Source organism: Apis mellifera, linkage group LG10 (assembly GCF_003254395.2).
Source record: "Apis mellifera strain DH4 linkage group LG10, Amel_HAv3.1, whole genome shotgun sequence".
Classification (NCBI taxonomy): Eukaryota; Metazoa; Arthropoda; class Insecta; order Hymenoptera; family Apidae; genus Apis; species Apis mellifera.
This window is the reverse complement of record NC_037647.1, coordinates 9250624-9277780: the sequence shown is the minus strand read 5'-3', so window position 1 is coordinate 9277780 and position 27157 is coordinate 9250624. Positions and strand designations below refer to the sequence as shown.

The following is a 27157-nucleotide window of genomic DNA, read 5'->3' as shown; positions in this document are numbered from 1 at the left end:
TGCTTTCTTGTTCTCGATAAGAAAAGGAAAGAAAAAAAAAAATTTGTCGTATCGTTTTTGGCCAATTTAAACAGCTTTAAAAAACGAATCTTACAAATTTCAAGATTTGATTTGTAATCTTCACCGAGTAACTTTACGTACGTTACCTAGAAACAGTTACAATTCTTTACGTGCTAAAAAAAGAAAAAAAAAAAAAAAAAAAAAAGAAAACGTTCACGTTTGTTAAAATCGAAGCGCGAGCCGAAAGATTGAAGGGGGGGAGGAAGGCTCAGGCGGATTTCTTGTTGATTGTTACACGAAAAAGAAATATTATACCCACGAGACGCAGCCATCTTAGCGTTTTCCTTTCTTCCTTCCTTTCTTTCTTTTTTTTTTTTTGACTAGATTTTCCCTTCCCTCGGGTCATTTTATCATTTTTATTCCTTGCCTAAATTTCACCAACTTCCAATAACGTTCCCGTGTGTTAATGTGCGCTTTCGACTTGTTCCCCCGATGAAAATCACGCCCGAGTCTTCGACCCCCCACCGAATTATTATATATTTTGTACACCGCGAGATTTCTATCGACCGCCTTCCTGCCGATACTTAAACGATTTTAATGCCTCCTATTCTGAATACTGCGTTTTCCACCGCGCTTATCTCCGCCAATAATTCCTCTCTCTTCTCTCTCTCTCTCTCTCTCTCTCTCTCTCTCTCTCACGAAATTAATCAACTTTCTTAATCGCGCTCCACGTCACGATGAGTAAACGATGAGTAAACTTTGTGCGCGATCGCGATAAAACGGGGAATGATAAGACTTTCTCTCTCTCTCTCTCTCTCTCTCCCCCCCCCCCTCTCTCTCTCTCTCTCTCTCTCTCTTCGTCGAACGAAATCGAACCGATGATGATTAAAAAATCGACGATCCTCCCGATTATCTTGTGTGTTATCGCACCAATATTTTATTGACGTTTTTCTTTTTTTTTTATATATATATACTTATCTCTATTGACGATGCGAAAGAAACGCGCGTGTGTGTATGTGTATGCGTATGTGTGTGTGTCGATGTTACGATGATAGTTTTGAAAATGGATCGATCTGGGAACGAGAAGAGGTATAACAGCGTTGCGAAAAGGGGGAAAATTCGAGGGGGGAATGGGGGAAGAAAAAGGGGGCGAGGATGGGGGGAAGAAAGGAGAAAAAAGAAAAAAAAAATATTCGCGTGGACCAAGAGACTATGCTTTCCGTTTTTCGAAAATTCCACGACAAAAAGGACGCCTAAAAAATATATATATATATGTATATATATATATTTTTATATATATATATATATGTATATGTTTATATTTATATGAACGTGTATAAATATAGATATAGATACTCGATCACCGAAAGCTTTTCTTTCCCCCGTGTTTGTTCTTTTTTTTTTTCCTTTTTTTGTTTTCCTCTTAAACGTTTTTTCTTTTTTTTTTTTCAACTACAGTTACGTGTACGCGCGTAAATAAATTACCTAATTTTTCTTCGAAATGATTTTTTCCTCCCTATTTGAAAAAAAGATTATCGCAGAGCGCAGCCTACCGTGCTTGTTTCGCCAACCGACGACGATTTTATACATATACATATACAAAGGTATTCATAAATTAGAGCTCCTTATATTATATTATTATTACCTTTTTTTCTTTTTAAATTAAATCGGATTAATTAATAGTAATGTTAGTATATACAGGTACAGGTCTCGTATAGTTGCAGTCGTGTCGTCACTGGTTGTTCGTTTTTTAACGCGTTTTTTTACTCTCGCTATTGTTTTTTCCCTCGCGCGTTGCGTTTGCCGCGAATGCGCCATGGCGGATGCCGACAAAATCCGCCATTCATTTTTCTCACTTTGAAACCGCCTAAGCTCGAACGCGTAGAAAATGGTACCGTGATACCGCGAGGAAGAAGGGAAAAATATATATATATATATATAATGTATATATAATTATATATATATATATGAAATATATATACACACGTTCAGTTTGTATATATACGTTCTGCAGGAAATGTGGTCGAAATATTCGTTTCAACGTCCTAAGCGTTCAAACGACGAAGGGTTCGAATTATAATAAAAAAGGTACAAACTGCGCATCGTGGCGTGTTGAGAACGCGTGGCGCGACAGAGAGTTAGAAACTGCTCGTTGGAGAGTTTGTCCGTCTTCTGTTTTATCAGCCGAACGTTGGAAGTATTTGTGGAAGTGTTTCTTCTTTTTCTCTCTCTCTCTCTCCCTTTTCTTTTTTTTTTAGCGGTTTGTATATATATATATATGTATGTATGTATATAGAATAGAAAAAACGATCGTACCGCGTTAGTACGGTACCTTTTCTAAGCATCGTATTTAGGATAGACCGTGGAAGGATAATCGAGAAGCTCGAACGACTTTGGTACTCGCTTTCTCTCGATTCTATCCGGAAATGGCAGCGTGTGACGACTCGAGACATAATTAATCCTATTATCGTTCATTTCGTCCCACTTTTGTTTCACGTTTGTTTCTTCTTTCTCTCCTTTCTTTTTTCTTTCTCTCTTTCTTTCTTTCTTTCTTTCTAGATTCGCGTTTTCGTTGGTGGCGCTACCATAGAAAAAATATAGAAACGAGTATTTACAAGGAAGGAACTTTGTATGCTCGTAGCTGGAATCTCGTCGATTCTTCCACCCTCGTCAGAGAAATCGAACTACGTTTCGCGTTACGTTTCACGTACGTAAAAAGTATAACCAGCTTTCAAGAAGTGTCGTCTACTAAAAGCTTTGAATTCCTTCGCGTTAACAATAACCAAGCAACAACAGTTTTTCTTCTTCTTCTTCTTCTTCTTTTTCTTCTTTTCTCTTTCAACAATTTCGAATTCATTTGTCGCACACGTAAAATATCTCACTCACATTTTCGATCATCACGACGATCATCGACGACGGTCACCTTATCTCTGTTCACACTGTTTTCTTCTTACACGCTGCTTCTCTCACGCGAAACGAAGGAAAAGCAGATTTTTCGAGAAACATTTTTCCTCCATGTTTCGAAGGGAATCGTGGAATCGTGAGCAATGGCTCTCACTGCCATCTCACGAGGGTAACATCGTTTTCGTTTGTCGTGAGCAACTCGTTTACTATTCCACGGCTGGATTTTGCGTTTGAGCGAAAGGGCTCATACCCCCGTTTTTAGGTGCACTCGATTATGTGAGGCTGGGAGGTCTCTATGACGCTTGGCCGCCCCACGGAATTCTCCAAGTTGTGGAGAGACGTGGAGTGCGGGCCGTGAGCGGATCCGTGCCTCTCGTAATTGTCGATGTGCTCCAACTCGCATTCCTTCGGCATGTTTCCTGTAAATCGAAACAACGTTATACTCTCTTCCCAGAGAACGAACAAAGAATGAGACAAACAGGATCATCCTATCATCGCGTTAATAACACTTATCTTTTCCTCCAGATCGAACTTACCGACGTTCATGTCCGGACCGTACTCGTAATACGTCGGCGAGCCAACGGCCGCGGCAAGGGCGAGCTCATCCTCGATATTGTTCGGCCTGCAACTGGTCGTCTTCCAATGGGTCCTAAGACCGCTCGCGCTGATGTACTTCTTGTCGCAGCCTTGGCAGGTGTAAGGCCTTTCGTTGGTGTGCAACCTCTTGTGCAACTTGAGGTGAACGAACTGGGTGAATTTCGCGGGGCACAGGTCGCAGGCGTAGGGCTTTTGGCCGGAATGCAGTCTCAGATGAGTCTTGAGGTTGGAGGTCGAGCTGAACCTCTTCTTGCAGATCTCGCATTGGTGCGGTTTCTCGCCTGCGCACGCGTGTCATATACATATATATCCTCGAGCTTCGAAACGAAACGTTCGTTACTTTGCTCTCCCTATACTACTTACCTGTATGGACGAGGTGATGCTTCTGCAGGTGGGCAAGCTGCGTGAAACTCTTGGTGCAAACGTTACACTTGAACGGCCTCTCGCCGGAATGAGTCCTCAGATGTACCTTGAGATTCGACAGTTGGCCGAACGTCTTGCAGCACACGTTGCACTCGTAATGCATCTTGCCGTCCTTCTTCTTCAACGGGTACGGCAGCGACCTGTAACCCCTCGACCCTTGCGAGTTGGGGCTGAGCGAGCCGCTCTGCGAGCAGGCGTGGTCGTCCGGGGACAAGGAGCTCGCGGGCGAGTATCGGTTGAGGGTGGACGAGGAGTTGGCGTGGATGGTGAGGCCCGGATGATGGCCCAGGTGAAGATTGTGCGTGCCGGCTATCAACGTCTGATTACCGTCTATCTGCATCGTGGACGAGGTCGGCAATTGATGGCTGCTCGTCGCGGCCTCCAGCCTCCTCCCGTCCGCCCTCTCGTACACCACGTTCCCGCTCGGGGTCGGCGAATAGGCGGTGCAATTGATGGACAACGGGGCCACGTTGTGGTGCAACGAGCCGTTCTGATGGTAAATACCGTACGGGTAAGAGGAGGGCGATTGTATGGGGGAGATGGGGGATACGCTCTGATTGCCGTTGGCCGCCGAGTTAGGATAGACGGGGCTCGACTCTATTTGGCATCCCCCCGAGCTCGAGTAGAGGATGGTGGTCGGTGCGGTGGACGCGCCCCCGGCCGGGTTCGGCGACGGGCTCTTGGTCTTCCTCTTGGACGGGCAAGCCTGGTTGGACGCGGTCGAGGGGTGAAGGTTACTCGTGGACGTGAGTATCGTGGTGGAGGACAGCACGCCCGCCCCCGAGTGGTGGTTGTTGCCGGTCGAGGCGTTGCCGGACGAATGGATATTGGCCGCCCCCGGATGGGATTGTAGAAGATTGTTGGGCCCGGCCTGGCCCGGGTGGAGGTTGCCCGTGCTCGAGTGCAGGTTGCCGGTCGGGCTCTGCATGGGCAGGTTAGCGGCGTTGCCCCCGCTCGTCGAGTTGACGCACGTGTCCGGTTGCATGGGAAGGTTGGAGCTCGAGTCGGGGCTGCAAGGTAAAATGTTGCCGTAGCGGTGAGACTTTTTGTAAGAGTACGCCATCTCGGTGGGGCTGGACGGGGGCGGCGTGACCGAGTCCACGTGCGTTTGATGGTGAATCGTTTGATGTTGGTGCTGGTTGTGGTGCTGTTGTTGGCCGTTGTTGCCGCCGTGGTTGTGATGATTGTGATTGGTGTTGATGGTGGTGGTGGCGGTGGTGGTGTTGTTGTTGTTGTTGTTGTTGTCGGTGTTGGCGGTTCGAAGAAGGATGTTCTCGAGGATGGAGCTGCTCGGGCTGGCGAGGTAGGCCGGCCTGGCGGCGGCCACCGGTAACGCGCCACCCTTCACCTCGGACTCGTAGAACGGTTTCGGGTTTTTCTCGGGGATCTCGTCCTCCCCGACCGTGGTCAGGACCACGCTCTTCTGAAGAATAATGGGCGAAACGGGTTTCTGCAGTTCCGGGGTCACCGCCCTGCTGGCCAATTGATCCTGATCCTTGTCCTTTCCGTTCCCATCCATGCCGGGCTTGGACGTTTGAAAGTTGCCGTACGTCTTGGTGATCTTGATCTTCACCTTCCTGTACTCGTTCTTCGCGGCCGCGTTGTCCTGCTTCACCACCTCGTTGCTGCTGCACACCGACGTTTTCGCGTTCTTGCTGAAATCGAGCACGTAATTGTTCTCCGAGTCCGACTCGCTGCTCTCCTCAGGCGGGGTGAGGATCTCGTCGTGGTACCCGTTCGAATGGTAGCCCTCGTCCGATCTGACCGAGCCGTCCGTCGGGGTCATTTGCGACCGTCTCTCGTAGATCGACGAGTCCTTCAGGGGTGACACCACGTCCACGGTCGCTGGGATTTCCGTCGGTAACGCAGATTGTTGTACTTGTTGTCCTGCAACGTATCACGATATCAACGATACGGATATCCTCTCCTTCTTCCTTTCTCTCTCTCTCTCTCTCTCTCCCTCTCTCTCAAGCTAAGAGATATAGTGGCGCTTACGTATTCTTTGAAGCATTAGTTCACCCGTCAACGGGTAATTGAGCCTTTCCGCGAACTCCCTGCAATACCACACCAGAAGCTCTTGATTCGGTAGTATCGGCTTGATCGTGTAAAAATATATGTTCATCTGCGAAAAAAAAAAGAGGGGGAAAAGCGAAAGAGGCGGATGAAAAATCCGAACGATACGTGGAGTGGATAGGGGGGGGGGGACTTGGTTTCTCTCGATCCGAATTCGACTCACCTTGTACTGGCATGCTATTAGGTTCTGCGATTCGGACGAATAAGCCGGGTTTACGTAACGCATCCAATTTGATTTCTGGACGTCATAACCGTCGATGTAGTAGAACAGCTCGTTGTTTTTGTACACCTATCGATTGATTAACGCAACGTGACGATTTAGCAGTCGATCAACGGGCAACCGACGAGTCTACGCGCACGCGTTCGACTCGCGATCGCGGAGTATTAGTATTAATATTAGTAGTAGTAATAGTAGTAATAGTACTAGTAGTAGTAGTAGTAATAGTAGTAATAATAAACGCGTATAGTATCCGAAGGAAATCTTAGCTCGACTCTGACTAACTGGTAAGACTAAATCTTCGATGTTCGAGGCTGTTAAGGCATCGAGCAACGGGGAAATATCCGCGATTTAGTAGCAAGAATCGAAAGAGGGAGGGAAGGGAGGAGAGAGAGAGAGAGAGAAAGAGAGAGAGAGAGGGAGAGAGAGAGAGCCAAGTTCTCTCTATCGTAACTCATCAATTCGTTACGAGGCATCAATGGCTTCGCGGGTTTCGCTTTAAGGCTCGCTAGATCGGCTGAAACCAGTTTCTGGTCTTTGCAGGCTTCTCTCTCTATCTTTTTCCCTCCCTTTTCGTCTTCCCCTCGTTTTTTTCTCTCCCTCTCCTCCCCTCCCTGTCTCAGTCAGTCCCATCCAACGAGACTTGCCTACGATGTGATAGCCGATCGCTTGCGAAATACCTGCTAACGTGGTATTTTTTTTTTTTTTTTTTTTTTGAACGGTGGCGCTCGAACGATCCTTACCCTCCAGAAGTACTTCCGGTTCGCATCGGCCGGCACCGAGTCCTTGGTGTACACATGGCCCACGAGGGGACCGAACCGCGTCCCCTTGGGTATGTAACTCGTGCTCCACACACCCAAAACCTGAGGAAAATCGATATCCTTTATCAATTCCTTGATCTGTTTTCGATTCGATCGGTTTAAATTTCGATTCGGCGGCCCTCCCGCTTTCTCGCCCCGTAATTTCTTCTCGTACGCGCGAAATATACCTTGCTCGAGCGTGAAACATTATAAGAGAAACCGGAAGAGATCGATTTTTTTGAAACACGCGATTAAAACGACCGTTTTTATCCGCGGTGATATATTTACGAACGTTTCCACGGATCGATCTTTTCATCACGCACGTATAATAATACTGGTAGCGATACCCTTGATAATTTTCCAAAAACCGATTCAACGTTAGCAGTTTCGATAAAGAATTCGTTTTCAAATCTTTTTTTCAATTATGCAAAAGATATCGAACGATACTCGATGTGTGACGTATTAGCGGGTCGCGCTCCAAGTAAGAGTTCGCGGAGTTCGTGCAATGACCGAGGCTATTGGTCTCGATTCCCCGTGTCAGCGAGGAAAGTGTAACGATTCGCTTGGGCTCTAGGTCGTACAGTAAGTTGATTAGCTTGTTCAAGTTTCGCTCGGTCAAGTTTGATATTCCACCCTTAAATCGGGTGGAACGATCAAAGCCGCGTCGTCAACAATCCCTCCCGATCGAAACAACTTTCGAAGCAAAGACCAAGGTTTTTTTTTTCTTCGCGCGTTCAAGGGATCGTTTTTTAGAGGGCGATAGAGAGAAATCAGTTTTTAGATTACACTCGCGACTCTCACCGAGGAGGTCTCGAGAAAGGATTCTTTGGCGGAGGAACGTACATCGTTGAGGGCCTGAGAAGGTTTGAGGACCAAATTTCTTGGCAGGGATGCCTCCGCACGATTGGTATCGCCAGGCGATGCCGACACATCCGGTACCAAATATACCGCATGCTGCTCGAATTCCTCTTCTCTCAAGGTCGCGTGATCCCACTCGCTAGCCTCCATCCTTCACTGTGCAAAAATTCACAAAGAAAAAAAAGAAAATATGTATATTAGTTTTCATCGTATAACGCTCTTCTCCGATAATGAGAAGATGATAAAAAGGGGGATGTGTCTAAATGCTATTCGAATCTGTTCTTATTCTACGATTCTACGCGAATATTCTACGCTTTGGCCAAACGTTTTTCTTCGTTTCTTCCGGATAGGTCCGATCGTTTATCGATATTTGATTTTATAATTCGTTTGGATCGTTTCTTAATCGACGATTGACGCCGACGAAGCAACATCTTCGAGAAACAATTTCTAATCCTCCTCTGATTAGGGGAGGATTGATGAGCGAGCGAAAGTGAAGACCTCGAAAGAAAATCCCGATATTATTTAGGAATCGACAACGGCAAAAGTATCTATCTGTGTAATGACGGCCGACAACGCAGAACGTTATAAATAGTTGAGATTCCGGTAAATCGATACGATCAATAACTCGAACCATTAACTTCGAAACGCTTGTAAAAGAGAGGAAATGCGTTCGTGTCCGCGTGTCGCAACTGTCGAGAAATTTTTTTCCCTCCTTTCCTTCCTTCTTTCTTTCTTTCTTCCCTCCTCGAGTATTCTTTCCTCATCGGATGAAAGTCCGTAACTTTAATTATACGTCTTCTTTTACGTTTCTTTCTTCGAAGAGAGAGACAGAGAGAAGGAGAGGGGGAGAAGGAGAGAGGAAGAGAGAGAAGCGACGATCCACGTGATAAGGGAGAAATCGTATTTTTTCCCTTGTCCCTCAATCGGGGATGGTGCAACACTTTAACATCGCGAAAGTGAAACCCGTCCACGCATTGATCGACTGCAGGGGTGAGAGGGAGGGGGACGGGGCATAAACTCTGAAGTCCAACCCTCCGCTCCTCACCCCCGCCCACCCTACCCATCGGGGGTTTTCGCTACTCGTTGAATTTCCATTTCCGTGGAAATCGCACACCACCAGTACGTTCACCATTCGTTAACTTTCTGCCTAACTTTTCGCTTCTCGATCCCCCTCTGATTAAGAGGATTTTTCTTTGCCCTCGATTTTTCCAATTTTCTTTAATTTTTATTTTATTTTATTTTATTCTCTCTCTCTTTCCTCAGTATCGTTCTTTTCGTTTCAATTTAGGGACAAATCATGTTTCGTTATTATATTTAAAGTGTTTCTGTATCTTTCTTCTTTTTTCTTTTCTCATTTGTCACGTAATATCGGTTTTCTCTATTTTAGCTTTGGGATAAAAAATCTATCGTTCACAAGTGTTTTCGTCGTGTGTTTACGTGTTTAAAACGTTCGTTATATTATATTCTTCCCCCTTTTTTTTCTCTCTTTAATGTCATTTTTTAAACTATCGTTTTTAAGGGATGCTTTAAAGCAACAAGAAAAAGAGAATCGTTTTTCAACGAATCTTCGTACGATACGTTCACAACACGCGCGATGCTTTATTCGCGTGGTCGATCGATTTTTGAATTCGTTGCTCGAAGAAAAAGAAAAAGAGAGAGAGAGAGAGAAAAAAAAGAAAAGCTACGTCGAATTTTCGAAACTTTCAATCCGTCAATCCTTTTGACAGGGGTAGCTCATTTATTTCATTCGAATGCTCGCCAATCGTCAATTCGTCTCGTCGATAAGAGACAATTAACGCGGAATCACTGTCAACAATCATCTGGATCGCGCGTCGTTCGAATTCGTTCAACGATTAACGCGCGATACTCACGCCTTTTGGTGCATCGGTTCGACGAAGCTTCGAATCGACGAAATCGTGTCTACACCGCTCTCGGCGACGAGTTCCTTCGTTTTCCTAAATTGTGCTGACTCGACTGATTATCACTGATCCTCGATCCCCCGCGACGAGGGAGGTGGAGGAGGAGGGAGGAGGGAGGGAGGGAGGCAGGGAGGGATGATTTCTCTTCGGTAAACCGGATTACCGGATCCAGGTTTTTTTTTTTTTTTACGTGATCCTGTGATTTCTCAGGGAGATCGGCATCCCGACGACTCTTCGGAGCTCACTCGGGAGCCTCGGATGACCTCGCGTCGAGGGATGAAACACGTCGGCTTTCCTCAACATTTATTCGAGGATGTCCCTCGGCGAACACGACGAAATTCTCTCGTCGGCGTCGATAAGGCCGATCGCTGCCGGCCTAGGCGGTCCTCACTACCACCTATACCACCACGCTTATCGATTATCAGGACATCAGGAGCAAAAGGAAAATTCGGATCGGCGCTGTCGTTGCACCCGACAGTTAATCAACCAACCGACACTCTCACCCTTCTTGCTTGTTTATCAACAACTTTATCCCACCCGCAGCAATTTTCGATCGCCGTCCGATTCGAAACCTCCTCCGCGTATTCTTCTTCGATCGTTTTTCACGATTTCGAAATCCGCTTCCTCCGTCGAATCGAAGGAGGAAAAAAACTGTACGAAACACTCGGGGAAGCACTCTTTCCACTCCTCTCTCCTGTTTATCCTTGGAAGGCACACGCGAACATCACTCTTTCTTCTTCAACGCACTTCACCTTCTTCCTGTCTTCTCGCACCACCCCCTCCACCGACCCCTTCTCGTTACTTTCCCAGCGGCGAAGAAGTAGACGAAGAAGAAGAAGAAGAAGAAGAAGAAGAAGAAGAAGGACGAAGACTGGATCGAAAAGTCGAAAACTGAGCAACCACTTTCCACTTTATCGGGGATAAATAAATAAATCACGCACCAAGGATGACCGGTGGATCTTTCCACCCTCGATGTTGTCAGTGACAGCGGAATAATCTCGCGGTTGACGAGCGAGCACGCCGCGTCTACGATGCCCCGATCGTTTTCGGGCCAAACAACAAACCACCGGTGTTGCAACGCGATCGATTCGTTTGGATTTTTATTTAAAGAGAAAGAGAAAGAGAGAGTGAATGAGCGAGTGAGAGAGAGAGTGAGAGAGTGAGAGAGAGAGAGGGAGAGAAAAAAAGAAGAGAGAACGTAGGAAAAGATGGAAAATTCCCCGCGAGAAATAATAATAAAACACACTGTTTTACCGCGATTACGAGAACGGTTCGCGTAATTTCGCGTTTCAACCCTTTTTCGAGGGTGGTCTCCGCCTTCGGGTCTCTTTGGATGGCACACGCAGAGCGGTGTGTGGAACTCGGGTAGACCTGACCTAGCCCAACGCGAGTCGGCTTGGCTCGTCCTCCCCCTGCGTCGGTATTGGTCGCTCGCTATCCCTCTCTCTCTCCCTCTCTCTCCATCCTTCTCCCCTTCTCTCTCTTTCTGGCGAACACGGACGTGGTGGTGTGCCAGCAAAGCTGCCAGACCAGAGCAGAGGTGGTGCATTTCTCTGCGCTGCGCTTTCGATCGACCCGTTGCCAGACCTTCTCCCCTCTCTCTACTTCACCCTCGCCCTCTCTCTCTCTCTCTCCTCCTCTCTCTCTCTATATATATATATGTATATATATATACGCTCGTCCTCTCTTTCTCCCTGCTTCCCTTTCTCTCCACCGTCCTCCTTCCTCTCGTCCTCTATCCTTCTCCCCCCTCCCCGCCCCACCCCTCCACCGTACCTCTCTCGTGCATTTCCCTCTTTCCTCCTTGTCCAACCTTCGCCTCGTCTTCCCTCTCCCCTCTTCGTCGAGCGCGTTCTCGTTACCCCTTTCAACCCCTCCAACTACCAACTCCAGCGCGTGCAACCGTGTCCCCTCCTCCCCCTCCTCCTCTCTCCTTCTTCATTTCTCTCGCCGATCCCCTCCCTCCCTCCTCCCTCCTCCTCCCTCCTTTTCTCTTCTCCTCCACCTTCTCCCCTGTTTCTCTTTCCTCCGTCGTCCACGGATTTTCCATGCTCTGCCGGCTTCTCCGTCTCTCTGTTCGTCGATGCCGACAGGGTGCATGCGCCGATCGCTTCTAAGTTTAATTCTTCGGATAACTTCTCGCGATCGCGTAAGACGTTATCCCGTTGCTCCCGTAATATTAGATGTAAAGAAAGAAGAAAAAAAGAAGAAAGGGAGGAAGGGAGGGAAGGAAGGGACGAACACGAGAGGAAAGGGGAAGGGTTATTCACGAGAGTTCGTGATCGCGGCGCGTATAATCCATAATCGATACGGAGATGCTATTAGAATTTCGATCTCATCGAAAATTGGAAATGGATTTTCTCCTTCCGAGAGAGAGTGCAACTTTATTCCGACGCGGGGGGGGGGGTTACGTAACGCGAAAAATCGATAGGGCGGGCGATGTTGTGAGAAAGTGATCCAAGAATACGGAAACGGTATTCGGCCATTCTCGCGCGCGTTCTCGTTCCGCGAGGAGGGAAACGTAGGAATTTTCGAATCGACGATCGATTTGACTGAATGGAGGATATAAAAAAAAAAATACCTCGATATTTGAATTTAAATCGAATCGTGCAAGCTGACGGTGAAATTAACGCGATTTTTTCCTTGCGAATCCGAAGAAAGAGAAAGATTGGGGAGGGAAGAAAGAAGAAATTCGTATATCGTTCCTCGGAAAAAAAAACGATCGTAGTGGTCGATCGAAGGAGAATTTCTTCTGGTCTGGTGAATTCACAAGCCAGACACCCGTCTACAAAAATCCTTCGATGTTTTTCTCCCGTCCTTGTTTACACCTGTTTGAGCATGTGCTTTTTCCACGGTGCGTCCCTCTCGCACCGGCCTCTCCACCGGTCCGTTGTCCTCTGCCAACCCCTTCACGGGGACGTGCATTTAACCCCAGCGCCGCACACTTTACCCACGCTCCCCCCTCCACCCTCCTCTCCCCATTCACGGCTCGCTGCATACACGCTGATCACGTTCGAGCCGCATGAATGTAAATCGGCCCAAATCGATCCAAGATTCTCATTTTATTATCGACCCGTCCGAAATTCGCGCCTCTTCCACGTCCAATCCATCCATTTTCCCGTTACTCGCGCTGTGACAGGTCACATTTCGAGATATCCATGATGTATATATATATATGGGCCATACTCGAGATCGATATTCCCCAAAATCGCTTTGTAACACGACATTTTGTTTTTTTTTATTCTCGTAATCGGTAACCAAAGAGATCATCGACACGTCTGGTAGAATAGAACGAGCAGAATAGGGTCGTCGACCTTCTTCTTCTTCTTTTTCTTTCTAATCTCGAAGACCGGTCCCGATTCCTTCCGCAAGGTTATACGAAATCGGCCACGCGCGCAAAGGAGGGTGGGAGAGAAAGAGAGACAGAGAGATAATAGCGAGCATCGTTCCCCTTCGCCATTCACCTTCTCCATATCCTCGTACAAGTGAAAAGCGTACGACGTTGCGGAATAAACATCGGTGCGGAGTCGATTAAAGGAGGAGGATCGCGAGCACACAGATAGGAGACTCTAGGAGGAGGAGAAAGGAATAAGTTTATCGGAGCGTGGGAGGGGATGGTATGGAGATTTTCTGCTCAAACTCGTGCTCAATGAATCTGGGAGGGGAGGGAAAAATATTTACCGGGCCCGACGATGAGGCATTGCAGTGTATCGACTGGCAATAATTCACTTGGCACTGTTCCTGAAATTAATAGAATATCGTGCCAGATGTGATTTATTCGTAATTCTGTGGAAATGCCTCGTACCGGCTGAATTAAATTTATGGCGGTAATAGCGCTTTATCGCGCGCATTGTCCCTTCGTTTCGCGCCCTCCCCCTTCTTCCCCAAACAGGAATAAAATAATTCCTGTCTCAATCACGCGTGCGTAACTTCAACCTGCTTTTCCCATCTAACGCTTTTCTAAGCAAAAACGATCGAGGACGAATCCAAACTCGTCCAAATTTCCCCCAAACTATCGAACGTTTCGACGATTTTCCGAAAAATCGTATCGATCTTCTTCTCTTTTCTTTCGACGGGTGAAAATAAAAGATCCGAGGAGAGGCTCGGCATTGTTTTGCCGCTCGATCGAGCCTCGATCTCGAAACAGTTTCGCGACACGAGGTCTGAGAGTGACTCGTGTCGGTATGTGGGCGAGGCCGTTGACCTTACCCGGTGTATTCGTGCGACGACGAAATTTCGTCAGCGGGGCCACGGCTCGCACGAAATTTCACTTTTCGAGGAGCAGAGACGAGAGTAAAGAGAGAGAGAGGGAGGAAGGGAGGGAGGAAAGGAGAGAGAGAGAGAGAGAGAGAGGAATAGAGAGAGGGAGATGGAGAGGGAGTGGGAGAGGGAGAAGCCACCTTGCGAATTTCCACGCAGTGCCCTCCTAGCGAAAGAAGTTTCCGCGTGAATCGCCGACGACTACTAACCCAGATACGTTCCCCGGGTCGTCGATCTTTTCCCTCCTCGGAGGAACGACTGTACCAGATATATTAATTTCCTTCGGTTCGACCGCTTCTTGCGAGAAGAATCAGATACAGATCGGCCGATTTCGGAATAGCTCGTCTCTTTGAACGCGTCTCTAAGGCGAAGAAAACACAAGGGAATCCAGGGTAATCGTTCGTTGAGTTTTTATCCTCCCCTTCTCTTCTCGATTTTTCTTTCATCGATAAATTCGACGAGAAAATTACCGTTGTTGTTGTCTACTCTTTGCTACTTTTCTCTTCGATCCTAATTTTCTTCCATATTAAATATCTCGAAATATATATAATAGGCGTATAATATTGTTACGACGTCAGGTCGTACCTTTTGAATCACGGTTGAAAGGGAAACCGAAGGTTCTCGATCCTTTGTCCTCGTAAAATGAATGGCGGAAGCGCAATGTTGTCTCGATGGTTGGCAAGTTTCTAATCAGACGCGTAATAGCGGCCACGAATAGAAAACCGAATGTGAACCGGAAATGCCGTTTCCATGGAATCCATTCGAATCGAACCTATTCCACGCACCGCGCGATACTTGGACTCTCGTACTACGCTCGTAACTGTTACTTTAGAGAATAACGGGCCATACGGGCGTACATATATATATATATATATATATATATATATATATATATATATATATATATATATATATGTGTGTGTGTGTGTGTGTGTGTGTGTGTGTTTATCACGCCGATTTCGTGTACGCACACGCGCGGATTTCCAGGAATAACGGGTTGAAATTCGTCTAGAATGAAATATCGTTGACTCACCACTCGCGTTTTTTCACTCTTCTTAAAAATTTTTACCCCTCCTTCTCTTTTTTCCTCGCTCGCGGAAGAAAATTTCTTTCTTCCTTCCTTCCTTTCTACCTTTCTACTCTTCGTGAATCATTCCCTGGAAAAAATTTCTCTATCGCGTCAAAGTCGAACCGTCAAAGATCCGAGATAGGTTTAATCGGCGAACCAATTACGGTAAAAGCTGCCGAATTTCGAAGGTCAGAGGCCCGGTCGGCCGCGGATCTATCAAATATTCATTCGGTGTTCCCGATGGTTAAGAAAGGTCTGGACGTTTGTAAGAAGGTCGACGGTTTGCCGAGTCTGCGGGGGGTCGATGACCCTTGCGAGGCTTTGAACCGGGACATGTTGCGTTCGAGCTTTTTCTAGAAACTGTTCTCTTACTCCACCGATCTTCCAGCCAACTTTACTCCTCTCCTCTCCTCCTGGACGCCCTCTTCTCCCCTTATCTCCCTTTGGAATTTTCATAATCATCTTCGAGATTATCTATACTCCGCTGTTTAAAAATAATTCGCTCGCGCGGTGGTGCAGATTTATTTCGAAAATCGGGGCGAACTCGGTCGATAAAAAAGTTCTCTCGAGTCGAAGATTATCGGTCGATTCTTCGATCGAGCGGCTAGCTTCGTTTCTCGAGCGAGGGTTCGATCCGAAAATTAAACGAAAATCTAAAGTCTCGTTTCCCGCCTTCATCGTCGTCGTGGTCGTCCGTTTAAAGGCCGACGTACTCTCCGGCTGGTAGAGTAAAATGTAAACCGGAAAAGCAACGAGCAAGTGAATTAGCGAAGTGAGTTCGCGATTGCCCCTCCCCTTTCTCTCCTCTACGCGCTGCCTCGCTCCGTCCTTCTTTCTCCTCGTTCACCGCCACCTTCCATTCTCTCTCGCCACGGATCTGAAAGAAGGTCTCTGCCGGTCATTGTCCCACTTGGAGGTCTACTTGGACTTGGACTTGGACCATCGCTATAGGCATGGTGCGCTGAGTAACGAGGTTCCGATACCCCCATAGGGGACCCCCTTTTGCGCCTATATTCTACACGCAACGCGTGCACACACATGTACACACGCGGATCCGCAGACAGGGACGGATAGACGGACGGAGACAGTGTTGGACGGACGCATCGGTGAACGAACTTTACGAACGCGTCGTGCTCCCAGCCATGCGCGAAAAATCTTCCTAAACGAGCCGGCCAAGTTTCCTACGCCTTCCTTGCCTCCGCGCGCTTTCCTCTCCTTCGTTTTCCTCACGTTTCTTTCTCCTCTCTCACTCGTTCATCGATCGACACCGTCCCTCGATAACGACCTCCGAAATCGAACGTTTATTATTACAAGAAGAGAAGGAAGAAGGAAACGTGGTGGATTTTGGAAAAGTTAGGTGGCAAAATTAGCCGCTACGAGAGCGCTTGGCTGCATCCGCCGCCCCTACATATCGCCACGTACCGACGTCGAAACCAAACCGCGTCACTCGCCTAACTGTACATAGGCTTGTGTACACCGAGGTACCGGTACACAGCTACGACTACCAAACGGTCGTAAAACCATGAATACGTGAAGACGTTTACACGTGGGCCACTATGCACGGGTCTATGCGTGTACAGGTGCGTAAAAGCACCGTTGCACGGCCGACGAAGGCGAGGCCAAAAGTAAAACCGAATTCGTTTTCGGTAGGTCTTCGGCCTGCCGCGTTTTTTTTCCCTCCTTATCTCTCTCTCTGCTTTATCTCTCTCCTCTTTTCCTTTCAACTCCTCCAACTTGTTATTTTCATTGTTCCAAGTTGAAGTCGTCCCTGTTTTTACCATTTTGTCGTTCTCGATAGGAAAGAGCGAGGAAAGGGGTCAATCCAAAAACGAAAGTCGCGTTGAGTTGATCGATAATTCGGTTGTAAACATTCGATGGATGGATGAACGCGACGAATGGGTAACGTTGCTCCGCGATTCTTATGCAACCGAAAGGTGAAGAGACGAATCGAGGCTGCCGGGTCAGAGACATCGGGCGAACAGGTCTGCGTTTCGACACGTTCGCAAGTTCAACAACACGTGGAAGAATCGGAATACGTTGAACCTTGACAGGTTTCGTATCGATCGTTGCGCCGATCGTGATTAATGGCGATCGACGTAGACGGCCCTGAATTCCAAGTATTCTTTTCCATCGATCGGTGGACGGAGACAATTGTGGATAGTCGAACGGTGCTCGTTGCTCTCCTCGATGAAGTCACGAACGGACCGTGACCAAAGCCAATTTTTCCTCTTGGCTGAATCGTGCCGTTCGAAACTCCATCCTTCGTTATTCCGTTTCTTCGTTTAGAAGATCGTAAAAATTTTAATCGATCTCGTTCCAAAGAGTCGCATTTCGAAACGAAGCTAAAACTTTCGTTAAACTTTTTCATCCAAGATTCTCAAAGTGTCGTAAACGTTCCCCGAAGAGATCGAGATTCCTTATTCATTAAGAATAAAAAAAGAGAGAACGAAGAAAATTGCGCGAAAAATCTTGGGATATTTATATTTGTATAAATAAGGAAAAGATGGTCGTTCGCTCCGTGACCCAAATCGGGACGAAGTAGAGGTTATTTAAAAGTGGTCCGGCAGCATAGCAGCGCGTATCGTTTCGCAAAAGTACAAGTGGAAACGGACGACGGCTGGCCGGGCGCGGTGGAAGCAACGTGGCGCGCCAAGGCAGAGCGCCGCTCTCGAGTAGTTGTGATCGACGTCAGGCCGTACGTGGCCAGCCAGCTTTCAATGGGGACACGTGATCGGCAGACTACGGCAGTGGTGGAGGTCGACCGGCTGGCTCGCCGGTCTGCCCTCTCTTTCTGTCCTCTCCGTTCTCGGCCGAGGACCTCCTCTACGTACGCCGTGGAGTCACGGACGACCGCTATATCATTTTCGCTACCGGCCTGCGCGCCTCGGTTCACCGTTCTCGTCGGTTGTTGAACCCGACTCTCTTTGCGCGCTGCATAACCCATTTTGTAATAGCACACTTCGAACCGTGCGCGCACCGCTATCCTTTTCCCCAAATTCACGTGCACGCTTGATCGCTCGCGTTCTTTTTTTTTTAACACACAGCTGTCGTTTCTTTCGCCTCGGACGATTTATCTCCGAAGGTCGAAATCCGAGAGATTTCCTTCGGGTGAACAACAACAAATTTCGAGAAAATTTTTTATTCGCGAGGAAAAATTTGTTTCTCTCTTTTTATTTATCTCTCTCTCTCTCCTAGATCCATCCATGGTTGGCGAGATCCTTGGAGAATTGTCAGAGCGGAGAAAGAAATCGGCGAGATTTTTACGCGCACGAGTGAAATGAATTTGTACTAGGTCGCAGGTTTCCATTCTCGTCGGTTATTGAACTTGACTCTCTTCGCGCGCTGCATAACCCATTTTGTAATAGCACACTTCGAGGCTGTCGGCATTGTTTCCTCAAAGACAATTTACGCTCAGTTTCCATTCTTTCACCTCGAACCGACTCGGCGACGAGCCGTCAAAGCCGCGCATAGAAATGGACATTTATCTTCGAAACGAAACGCTCGAGAACGAACGAACGAACGAGCGAGCGAACGAACGAAATCTCGGTGTTCTCATGCGCGTGTTCAATTCCCTTTTCGCCGTGTGCCCGATTTCCTTCGAGCGAAGGAAAGGCGGATTTTCATTTTCCTGCACGGTCGATGAACTTGGCACTCGTCGTGCCGCGGCAACCCATTTTGTAATAGCAGAAATCGCGGCGGGGCCCGCACAAACTTGTTACAAAATGGACTGCGTAACGGTGTCCTTGCTCGGGATTAATCGTAATTTTCGTTCTTTCCGCCCGCATTTCTTCATTCCAACGAAACATGCCAACTTCTTCGTTTCTCAAAATCGCGATAGAATAGAAAACAGAGAAGAAAAGAAGAAAAGGAAAGGAAGGAGAAAAAAGAGGAAAAGAAAAGAGAAATACATAAACGTAATAATAAAGGAGGCTAAGAGGAGAAAAGCTGACCGCTGACTGAAGAAACGTTCGCGTTCTCGCGTTCGCTATTCGCTTTGCCACGGTAAAAAGCAAACGAAACGGGCAATCAGTTTGCGCATTGGGAAGCGAGGAGGAACACGGTTGTACCGTTTCGAAAATTTCCCTCCGCATTCCTGCGGTCTTCTCGCTCCTCCTTTGTCCATGTAACCTATTTCGCGAAAGGAACCCGCGCCGCGCCGCGCCGCGGTGCTCGGAACATTTGCGCGCCCCGCAACGAAACCAATTGTTGTTCCACGTGTTGTACACGGTCGCGGGCCTCGTTCGCCGCTTTTCAACCGAACGCACAAAGGACCAACGACGCTCGTCAATCGCTCTTTCTCCCTTCTCCTCTTCCTCCACGACAATGAATTTCTTCACGGTTCGCGTAAAATCCACTTTTGAAAAGTGAAAATCGAGAGGGCGGGGACCCTCCTCTCTCGGTCTCGGAACATATATATATATATATAATTCGCGTGGAATTTATATTATATCGTACGAATTCCATTGAAAGAAAGAAGGAAGGAAGGAAGGAACACGCAGGGAAATTATTAGCATCCGGATGACGACCCTGATATAAGCGAGTTGTGCACGTCACCGAGTACCGACCTGCGGCACGACGCCGGAGAAATTGTCGTAGCCAGATAAGAGCGTCGGTTATTCGGGGGTATTGTGCTCGACTCGCGTGGCGTAAGGCAGGTCAGGCATACGTACTCCTATATCTCGTTCGAGGAGCTTCTCTCGAGAGGGAGGGGAATACCTTCTTCTTAATTAATTAAACGAGCGAAAGAAAATTTTTTTACGAATTTTTCGAAGGAAGGAATCATTCGACGAAACGATTTACGCGTAAAAGTGATAGAAAGGGAAGGAGAGGATATTGTTCGTTGACGGATGTTTCGATAAGATTGCAAGGGGGGAAAAAATGATATTTTGTTACGCGTCGCGAGGATTGCAGTCGGGCTCGTTCGATGGAACACGTAACGCGCATTTGCGCTTCCGGTCGATACCTCCGGCCGATAAAGCGTTCCTCGTAATCGTTGTGAAAGAGATTAAATAACGGAGTTTGTCCGTTTCCGCATTGAATAGCACGAACTTCAATGTCAATGTCAGTCGCCCTTTCACCTTATATAACGAACGAGTGCGCTCGACCGACCGCTCGCTCGCTCATATATTACCGGTTTAATTTTCGAGTCGGATGAAACGAAATAATTCCTCTTCGTTTCGACCGATCGTTCGAACCGATTAATCGAGGACGAAATTCATAGAAATTGTCCGATTTTTTTCCCTTCTTCGACGAGAGGGAAAAGAGGAGGAAAAAAAAGAAGAGAAAGAAAGAAAGAAAGGAAAGGAAGACGACGCTGCGAAAATCCTGGTGATAAATCGTTCGTGGTATTAAGAAGAAATTAGAAGTTAACTGCGCGACCGTTTTGAATTGCAAATCGGCATACTTGCTCCAACGGCAATCGTTCTTCCAGCTAGTTGTTGCTTATTCAAAGTCGTTCACGGGTACTCGAGAAAATGGAAATTTTACGTGGTATATTTTCTAGGTAAGTGTACCTTCCTCCGGTACTATCGCGACGATAGTAAACTCCGTTTATTGCCGTGGAGAGAGTAAAGGATAGGTCAGCCTTGAACTAAGCTAAATTTAACCTCGATACGTAATTACCCGGTGGACATTGGGAAAAAGTGATCCAGGAAGTACATAAAATCTTATCGGGACCGCGTCGAATTTGTTCACGATCGAGCGCCGTTCGTACACCTTCCTATCGGACAACTTCCTGTTTTACACTCTTTCGAGATAGCCCATCAGCTGCCGCGTTTCAGACCACGCAACCATTTCGTCCTTTTCCTTTTTCGATGTAAACTATAATCTTCAACGTGCTCGCCACCGACCATTTAAATTGAATTCGAGGGATTGAGCGAGGTGAGCGTGAACTCGACGAAATAAATAAATAAATCAATCAAATTTTGGAAACTGTAATTTTTTTTCAAAATCTCAAAACCCGATATGATAACAATGCAAGTTAACAATAATAATTTAACCGAAATAAGAATCTTTTTTTTTTAAAAACGAGGAGAAAAAAAAGGATATTAAATTTAAATTTAAACGTAGATGAATTACGCGTTAGAAAGAAAATGTCGAAGCCGACGCGCTCGAGGAAGAGAAAAGAGAAAATGGAACGGAAAAGTGATGAAAACGGAAGTTGCGCGTGTAGGAAAAGTGTGTTTTGATCGTGCTCAAGAGTAGCTCGGGGCTGTCGACAGGTAGAGCAAGGCTATAGCGCAAGCAAAGTGAAGCGAAGGGAGGGAATCTCACGGCTGATGGCTGGCCGTGACTTTACTCAACTCAGCCGGCACTCGGGCCGGCGCAACGCGTCAATGTAGAACGGTCATTGACTCCTGATGCTCGGCTCGCGAGCCTCCTATATACGTGCAAGCTCGAGCCTTCCTCCTTCTCTTTAACCAGACGCGCTTCTGCGCGATGCGAACACCCGGTACGTGGCTTATACGTGCCTCGCCATTCCTCGTCATACTTCGGCCTTCTCCACTCGATCATCCAACCATTCCGCTCATTTTTGCCACGTTTATTTACCTCTCGATGACGATCAATTCGATCGAATCCAGCTCCGATTTTTCTCCTTTCCTTTTCTTTTCTTTTCTTTTCTTTTCTTTTTTATTCATTCCTACTTTCATCTATAATCGTAAGAGGGAATTTTTAAAAATAATCCATCTCTTCCATTTATATACGTATATCGATACGATCCTCGTCATTCTATCTTCGTCTTCTCTCTAATACTTTTCGATTTTCCTCCTTCGTTTTCATTTTATCCTCGATTTCGGGTCAGAATCTCTTCGACTGCGATGAGCAACGTTTTCCCTCAACGATAATGATAAAGCGCGATGTAGGGCGGTTATTGGCTCTTGGCGCTAGACCCACACTCAAGACCCCCGTTGTGCTTCGTGCGTACACGCTCTTCCATTCACGTTCGCGGGTTTCGCGCTCGAAAACAGCCACCCGGTGCATCATACGTGCCTCCGCACCAGAGATCCGCGATACTCTGAGGGGTTTTTCGGTGCACCGAGCATGGTCACAAGGTAACGATCATTTTTCTTCCTCCTCCCTCCTCCCTTTCTCCCACCTCCCTCGACAATCTCGCGATAAAACGATTTCAGAATGAACAGAGGCGCAAGCGTTGGGCGGCTTTAATGACGTTTCCACCGGGATACGTGTTTATTTTTTCTTCTTTTTTTCTTCCACCCCCCCCGGTTGACCTTGGAATCCGGCGGGAACCGAAGGAGTTTTACGATATTTTTATTGAAGATTTACGCGCCGTTGCCGCCGCCAACTTTATCGCGGTAAATTCTTGCGGAGAACAGGGTAAGTGAGAATGAGGAAGTGAGTATAATGGGCTTTATAGCGGGGCGCATCCACGCGGACTCGCGCGCGCGCGCCTCGCGTTTAACCGGTCCTTACGCACCTTCTTCTCGATAATATTAACCACGCCGGCGATAAAAATAATGACGTTGATAATCGCGATAAATTCGCCGTTTGATAACGAGGCCCTCCCTTCCCTCCATTTCGCAGCAGGGAAATTAAAGGAATTGGAAGGAAACTTGGCGGACATTGAATTTTATCGACTCGAGGATCGATTGTCCGAAAAGGAGGAGGATGTGTGTACACTCTGAGATACGAGAGGATTTGGAAACATTTGGATGGATCGATTGTCGGCGCAAGAATAGAAGATAATTTAATTGGAAAGTTGTTCTTTTACGGTAAACGTGTCAACGCGCGATAATTAATAAAGAGGAGCGCGTGAAACGGGACACCGTGTATATATACACCGGACGGTCATCGTTACGGTAGCGCGTAATACTTTACGGTTCGGCGTATGTATTATCGCGAAATCGCAGGACAAGCGCAATTTTTGCATGGAAAATGGCGCTACGGTACTTTCAGCCTCGCCGCTCGCCCGCGGCGAACGAATCTAGGCTAGGCCTACGAACACGACACGGTCATCGACCACCCTTGATTTTTTTTTTTTCTTTCTTTCTTTCTTTCTTCTCCTTCTCCCTCCCTCTTTTTCCTCTTAAAGACGGAGAAAGCGACGTTACTTCTGCCTCGTACTAATTAGATTACGACGAGATCAAAATATTCGAAAGGGGGGGAGCAAGCGTCGAGATCTAATCTCTTCTTCGAATTATCGTTTCCGATTTTGGTTAAAATTTTTTTTTCTTTTTTTCTTACTTTACTACTTTCTTTTGTTCTTTTCTTCAAAAAATTGTGATACATTTATTTAGGAAAAATATATTAGATTATTTTCGTAAATAAGCTTCTTACGTTTATTTATCATTTGAGAAAATAAATAATAAATGTTGGAATGTTTCGATTTAAATAATAGTGATTAAAATAATAGAGAGAAAGAGAGAGAGAGAGAGAAAAGGTTTCTTCGAATCATTGGGATCACATCTTCTTGACTTTCGACACGAAGTGGCCCGTTTGAAAAGTGCAACGACCGTTCCAATAAATCGACCGCCCCCGTCCCCCACCCCAAAATGATTACATACACGCGAGTTTGCAATGACCGCGGCTACGAACCGCGGTCTGCGGATACCGTTATGTCACATTAGTAGGCACCTGCAGGCGTCATTATCCTCTCCCACAGCGTGCCATTCTCAAAATCGAAAACCACTTATCCCGTAACGAGGCAGAAATCGATTCTCGATTCGTTTATCTCCTTTCCTTGAATATTTTTTTTTTTTTTCTCCTTTTTCCCTCTCCTCTCTCCTCTCTCCTCCCTCTCTCCTTCTCCCCTCCCCCAACAAGTTCGCGTGACGGAATGCTGCCGGATTTAAACGGAATTTCATTTAATTCAGGGCATTATGTTAATTTTCCTTGTTGTTGTCTAGCTTTCCCACCTTGCTATGCCATCCTATTTCCATTTTTCCCTTCTTCATTCTCCCACGAAGAAAGTAAACGGAGTTATGAATCGTTCGAGTTCGGGATCACTGATCGCGAACGAGGAGGAACGGAAACCACGCGGTGGTTCGACAGATTTTTCGAACGAGGAGGAAGAGGAGGAGGAGGAGGAGGAGGAGGAGGAAGGGGGGGCCAACCGTGCACCGTTATGTCATATTAGGAAATACGCGCGTTTAACGGTGTTTCTCTATTCGCTGTTTGACGCTTCCTACGTGATCCAATCCAATCCGTTTACCAGTAGGTCGATAACGAGCGAGTATTATATATATACATATATATATTTTTCAATTGGAAAGGAAGATAATTCGACGATAGTTTTTTTTTTCTAATTTGGAAAAGTATAGCAGATCGATCGATTTGTTGTCATCGCGTGGAATCGCGTTTGGATCGGGAATTTTATTCGAGACGAATAACGAACAACTCAACGCAACGAAACGAAAACGAGGATTGCGTTATCGCTTTTACCGTTCCCTTTTTTTTCTTCTTCTTCTTCTTCTTCTTCAGGCTTTAAGTTTGGTCCTGGTACCGTTAGGGCCAAGGCTCTCGAAGAATCGAGCGTGAAGAAACACTTTCTGTATTCGAAGAGCTCCTTCTATGACGTAACTCTCGACGCACTAAAGGGTCTCGGTCGTTCGAAGTAACGCTTTCTTGGCTGTTATTTTATTGCTATACTACCGTTCTTAACCCATGAATTGTACGAGAGATGTCGTTCGATTGTCATTTTCGAATACCCTCCTAACGATTTTCCTTCGATTCGCTGTTATATAAGGGAAAAAAAAATAATAATAAATAAAGAAAGAAAGAAAGAGAAGGAAAAAACTATAGGTCGAGCTGTCAACGTTTCACGGAACTTTCCGGAAGAAAATCGAAATCGTTCGTTCCTTTCGGGTAACGACGATAAAGAAAAAAAAGAACGGCAAGGGCCTACTTTTACTAGAAAGCAATTAGAAGCACGGATATGATCGGTTCGTGAACGAACGCGTGAAATTTGACTCGCATGTATATACATACAGGGACGTGCGTTACGATATGCGAGGCACGAAATATCGGAATACGAAAAAAGGGGGGCTCTCCGTCACTCACCTTGGACGTCTCCCCGCGTTCGAGCAGGCGGCGAACTCCTGACACAAGGCACGGCAAACTGTCAAAGTTCACAAGTCAAAGTCACTGACATATCTTCAGGCCGTGACACAGGTCGATCCGTCAGCGGTCACTAACAGGGACCGGTACGCGCGAAACCTTGGCGACGACCGAGTCGATCTCATCGACTCTCGTTCCCGATCGGATCGGATCGGATCGGACGAAACTCGGAAACTCCTTGGCGAGTTCTTCGACTTCTTCCCTCTCGGCTTTTGCCCGCCACCCACGTCCCGCTCTCTCTCTCTCTCTCTCTCTTTCTCTCTCCCTTTCTCTCTCTCTCTTTCTCTCTCGCTCTCTCGCTCTCGCTCTCGCTCTGTACGCGTTCCGGATCGCGCGGACTCCGGAACAGGAAGTCCCCTCGAGCCGAGGGAAAGAAACAGGGATGGACGACGAGCCGCGGTTCAACGTGGATCCGTGCGGGCCGATCCGCCGTCCATGGATCGCTGCTAAATATCCCTGTTTTCCCGCGGGCTCGGTCCACGCCTCGGTCCAACGGTAGAAGCGGATCGGAATCACGCGCGGAGGACCTCTCCTCGCTCTTTGGCGAAGAGGACTGCCTCGTCCTTGACGTACGGTCGTGTACACCGTGCGAAGCCGCGTGGTTCGAACTGACGAGTACGGCGGGTAAGGTGAGTCTAGGTGTCTCCTTGTGTACGAGCCGCGCGCGTGTACGCACTAACGTAACCACGTTACCGTCGCGTTTGTTGGTGTGTGAGTCGCCGGGAGGACTGTGCGGCGGAGGACGGGTGGCGAGGAAGGAAGAGAAGGCCCGTGCTCCGCTCGCCTCGGCTCCACGAGTCCTCCTCTCGACTTCTTTTCTCCCCCCCTCCTATCTTTCTCTCTCTCTCTCTCGACCGCTTCTCTTCCCTTCTCTTCGATCCTCCGTTCTCCTTCCTGCTGCTCCCTTACCTGCGTGCTCCCCTCCAACCCTCTTCGTCTTTCTTCAACAACGCGCGAGTTCGAGAGAAGCTCCTTCCTTCGATTCTCGTCCCTTCTTCCTCCTCCTCCTCCTCTCGCCTTCTTCTCTCTTTCCTCGTTCTCTCCTTCCTTTCTTCCCTCTCGGATTCTCCTCGCCTTCTCGTTCCTGCAACAGAGGCGCGGAGAGAAGGGAAAGAAGGAGAAGGAGGAGGAGGAGGAGAACGACGTCGACGACGAAGACGACGAGGACGAGGACGACGTCTACGACCACGACCACGACGACCACGACGACGAGGACGACGAGGTGGTGCAGCCGCGGTACGTTTCGTTCGTTCGTTCGGTTCAGTATTCTCCATCGACAGAAGCAACGGTACTCTTCCCCACCCCCTCCGCTCGCCTCGCTACGGCTCGGCTCGGCTTCGCTCTCCGAGTTCTCGCTCCTCCGCTACGAGAGAACGCTACCTCCTTCTCGTTCCTCCTTGTCCCTTTCTACATCCTTCCCTCCTCTTCTCTCTTCCTAGCCTCGGCCACCTCGAGTCACCCTCCCTCTTCTCCTCCTCTGCCCCTCCTCCTCCTCCTCCTCCTCCTCCTCCCCTCGCCCCTCTTTTTTCATTCGCTCGCTCTCTTTCTCCACTGTTTTTCTCCACGCGCCTTCCCTCCCCTCCTCCTCCTCCCATCCTCTGCCCGTACACACAAGCAGCGTGTGTACGGCCCTCGCTTCTTCCGTCTCCCTCCTCCTTGCCGAGCTCGCAACCGTGTCTTCCTTCTCTTCTGGTTACTGACCTCCGAAAATACAAGCCGAAGGACCAAGGCGTACACGCATCCCGCTCCCTCCTCCTCTCCATCCTCCCCGCTCCTTTTCTTCTTTCTCTAATCTCTCTCTCTTTCTCTCTCCACGCGTCCACGACGAGGGGGAGAGACCTTCGAAAAGGGAATTCCTCGATCTCGGGATCTCGAGGAAGAAAGTCGAGAAAGAAGGACGCGATCGTGCCCTCTCGAAAATTTTCCTTCGGGTCGATCTTCCGTCCAAGGGAGAGAGAGTGTG

General features: G+C 47.6%; 2 protein-coding genes across 7 annotated transcripts in view; one reads left to right on the top strand and one right to left on the bottom strand.

The window, feature by feature from the left end:
- The window catches only part of LOC408294 (protein FAM76A), a 46635-nt gene that overhangs the window by 7131 nt on the left and 12347 nt on the right, over positions 1-27157 (top strand). The window lies entirely within an intron of this gene.
- Positions 366-25772, bottom strand: LOC408295 (probable serine/threonine-protein kinase DDB_G0282963). Of its 5 annotated transcripts, none has more exons than XM_006566009.3 (8): positions 25138-25772; positions 7816-8028; positions 6958-7077; positions 6161-6286; positions 5920-6046; positions 3865-5811; positions 3441-3782; positions 366-3323 (listed from the first exon to the last, which is right to left on the bottom strand). In XM_006566009.3, the coding sequence occupies exons 2-8, from the start codon at positions 8020-8022 to the stop codon at positions 3163-3165; spliced, it is 3030 nt and encodes a 1009-aa protein (XP_006566072.2). In that variant the 5' UTR covers positions 8023-8028; positions 25138-25772; the 3' UTR covers positions 366-3162. The 5 variants fall into 5 exon arrangements, with proteins under 5 accessions (XP_006566072.2, XP_006566073.2, XP_006566071.2 ...); XM_006566010.3 differs by having other exon boundaries at positions 7816-8023; XM_006566008.3 differs by lacking the exon at positions 25138-25772 and adding an exon at positions 9744-11433.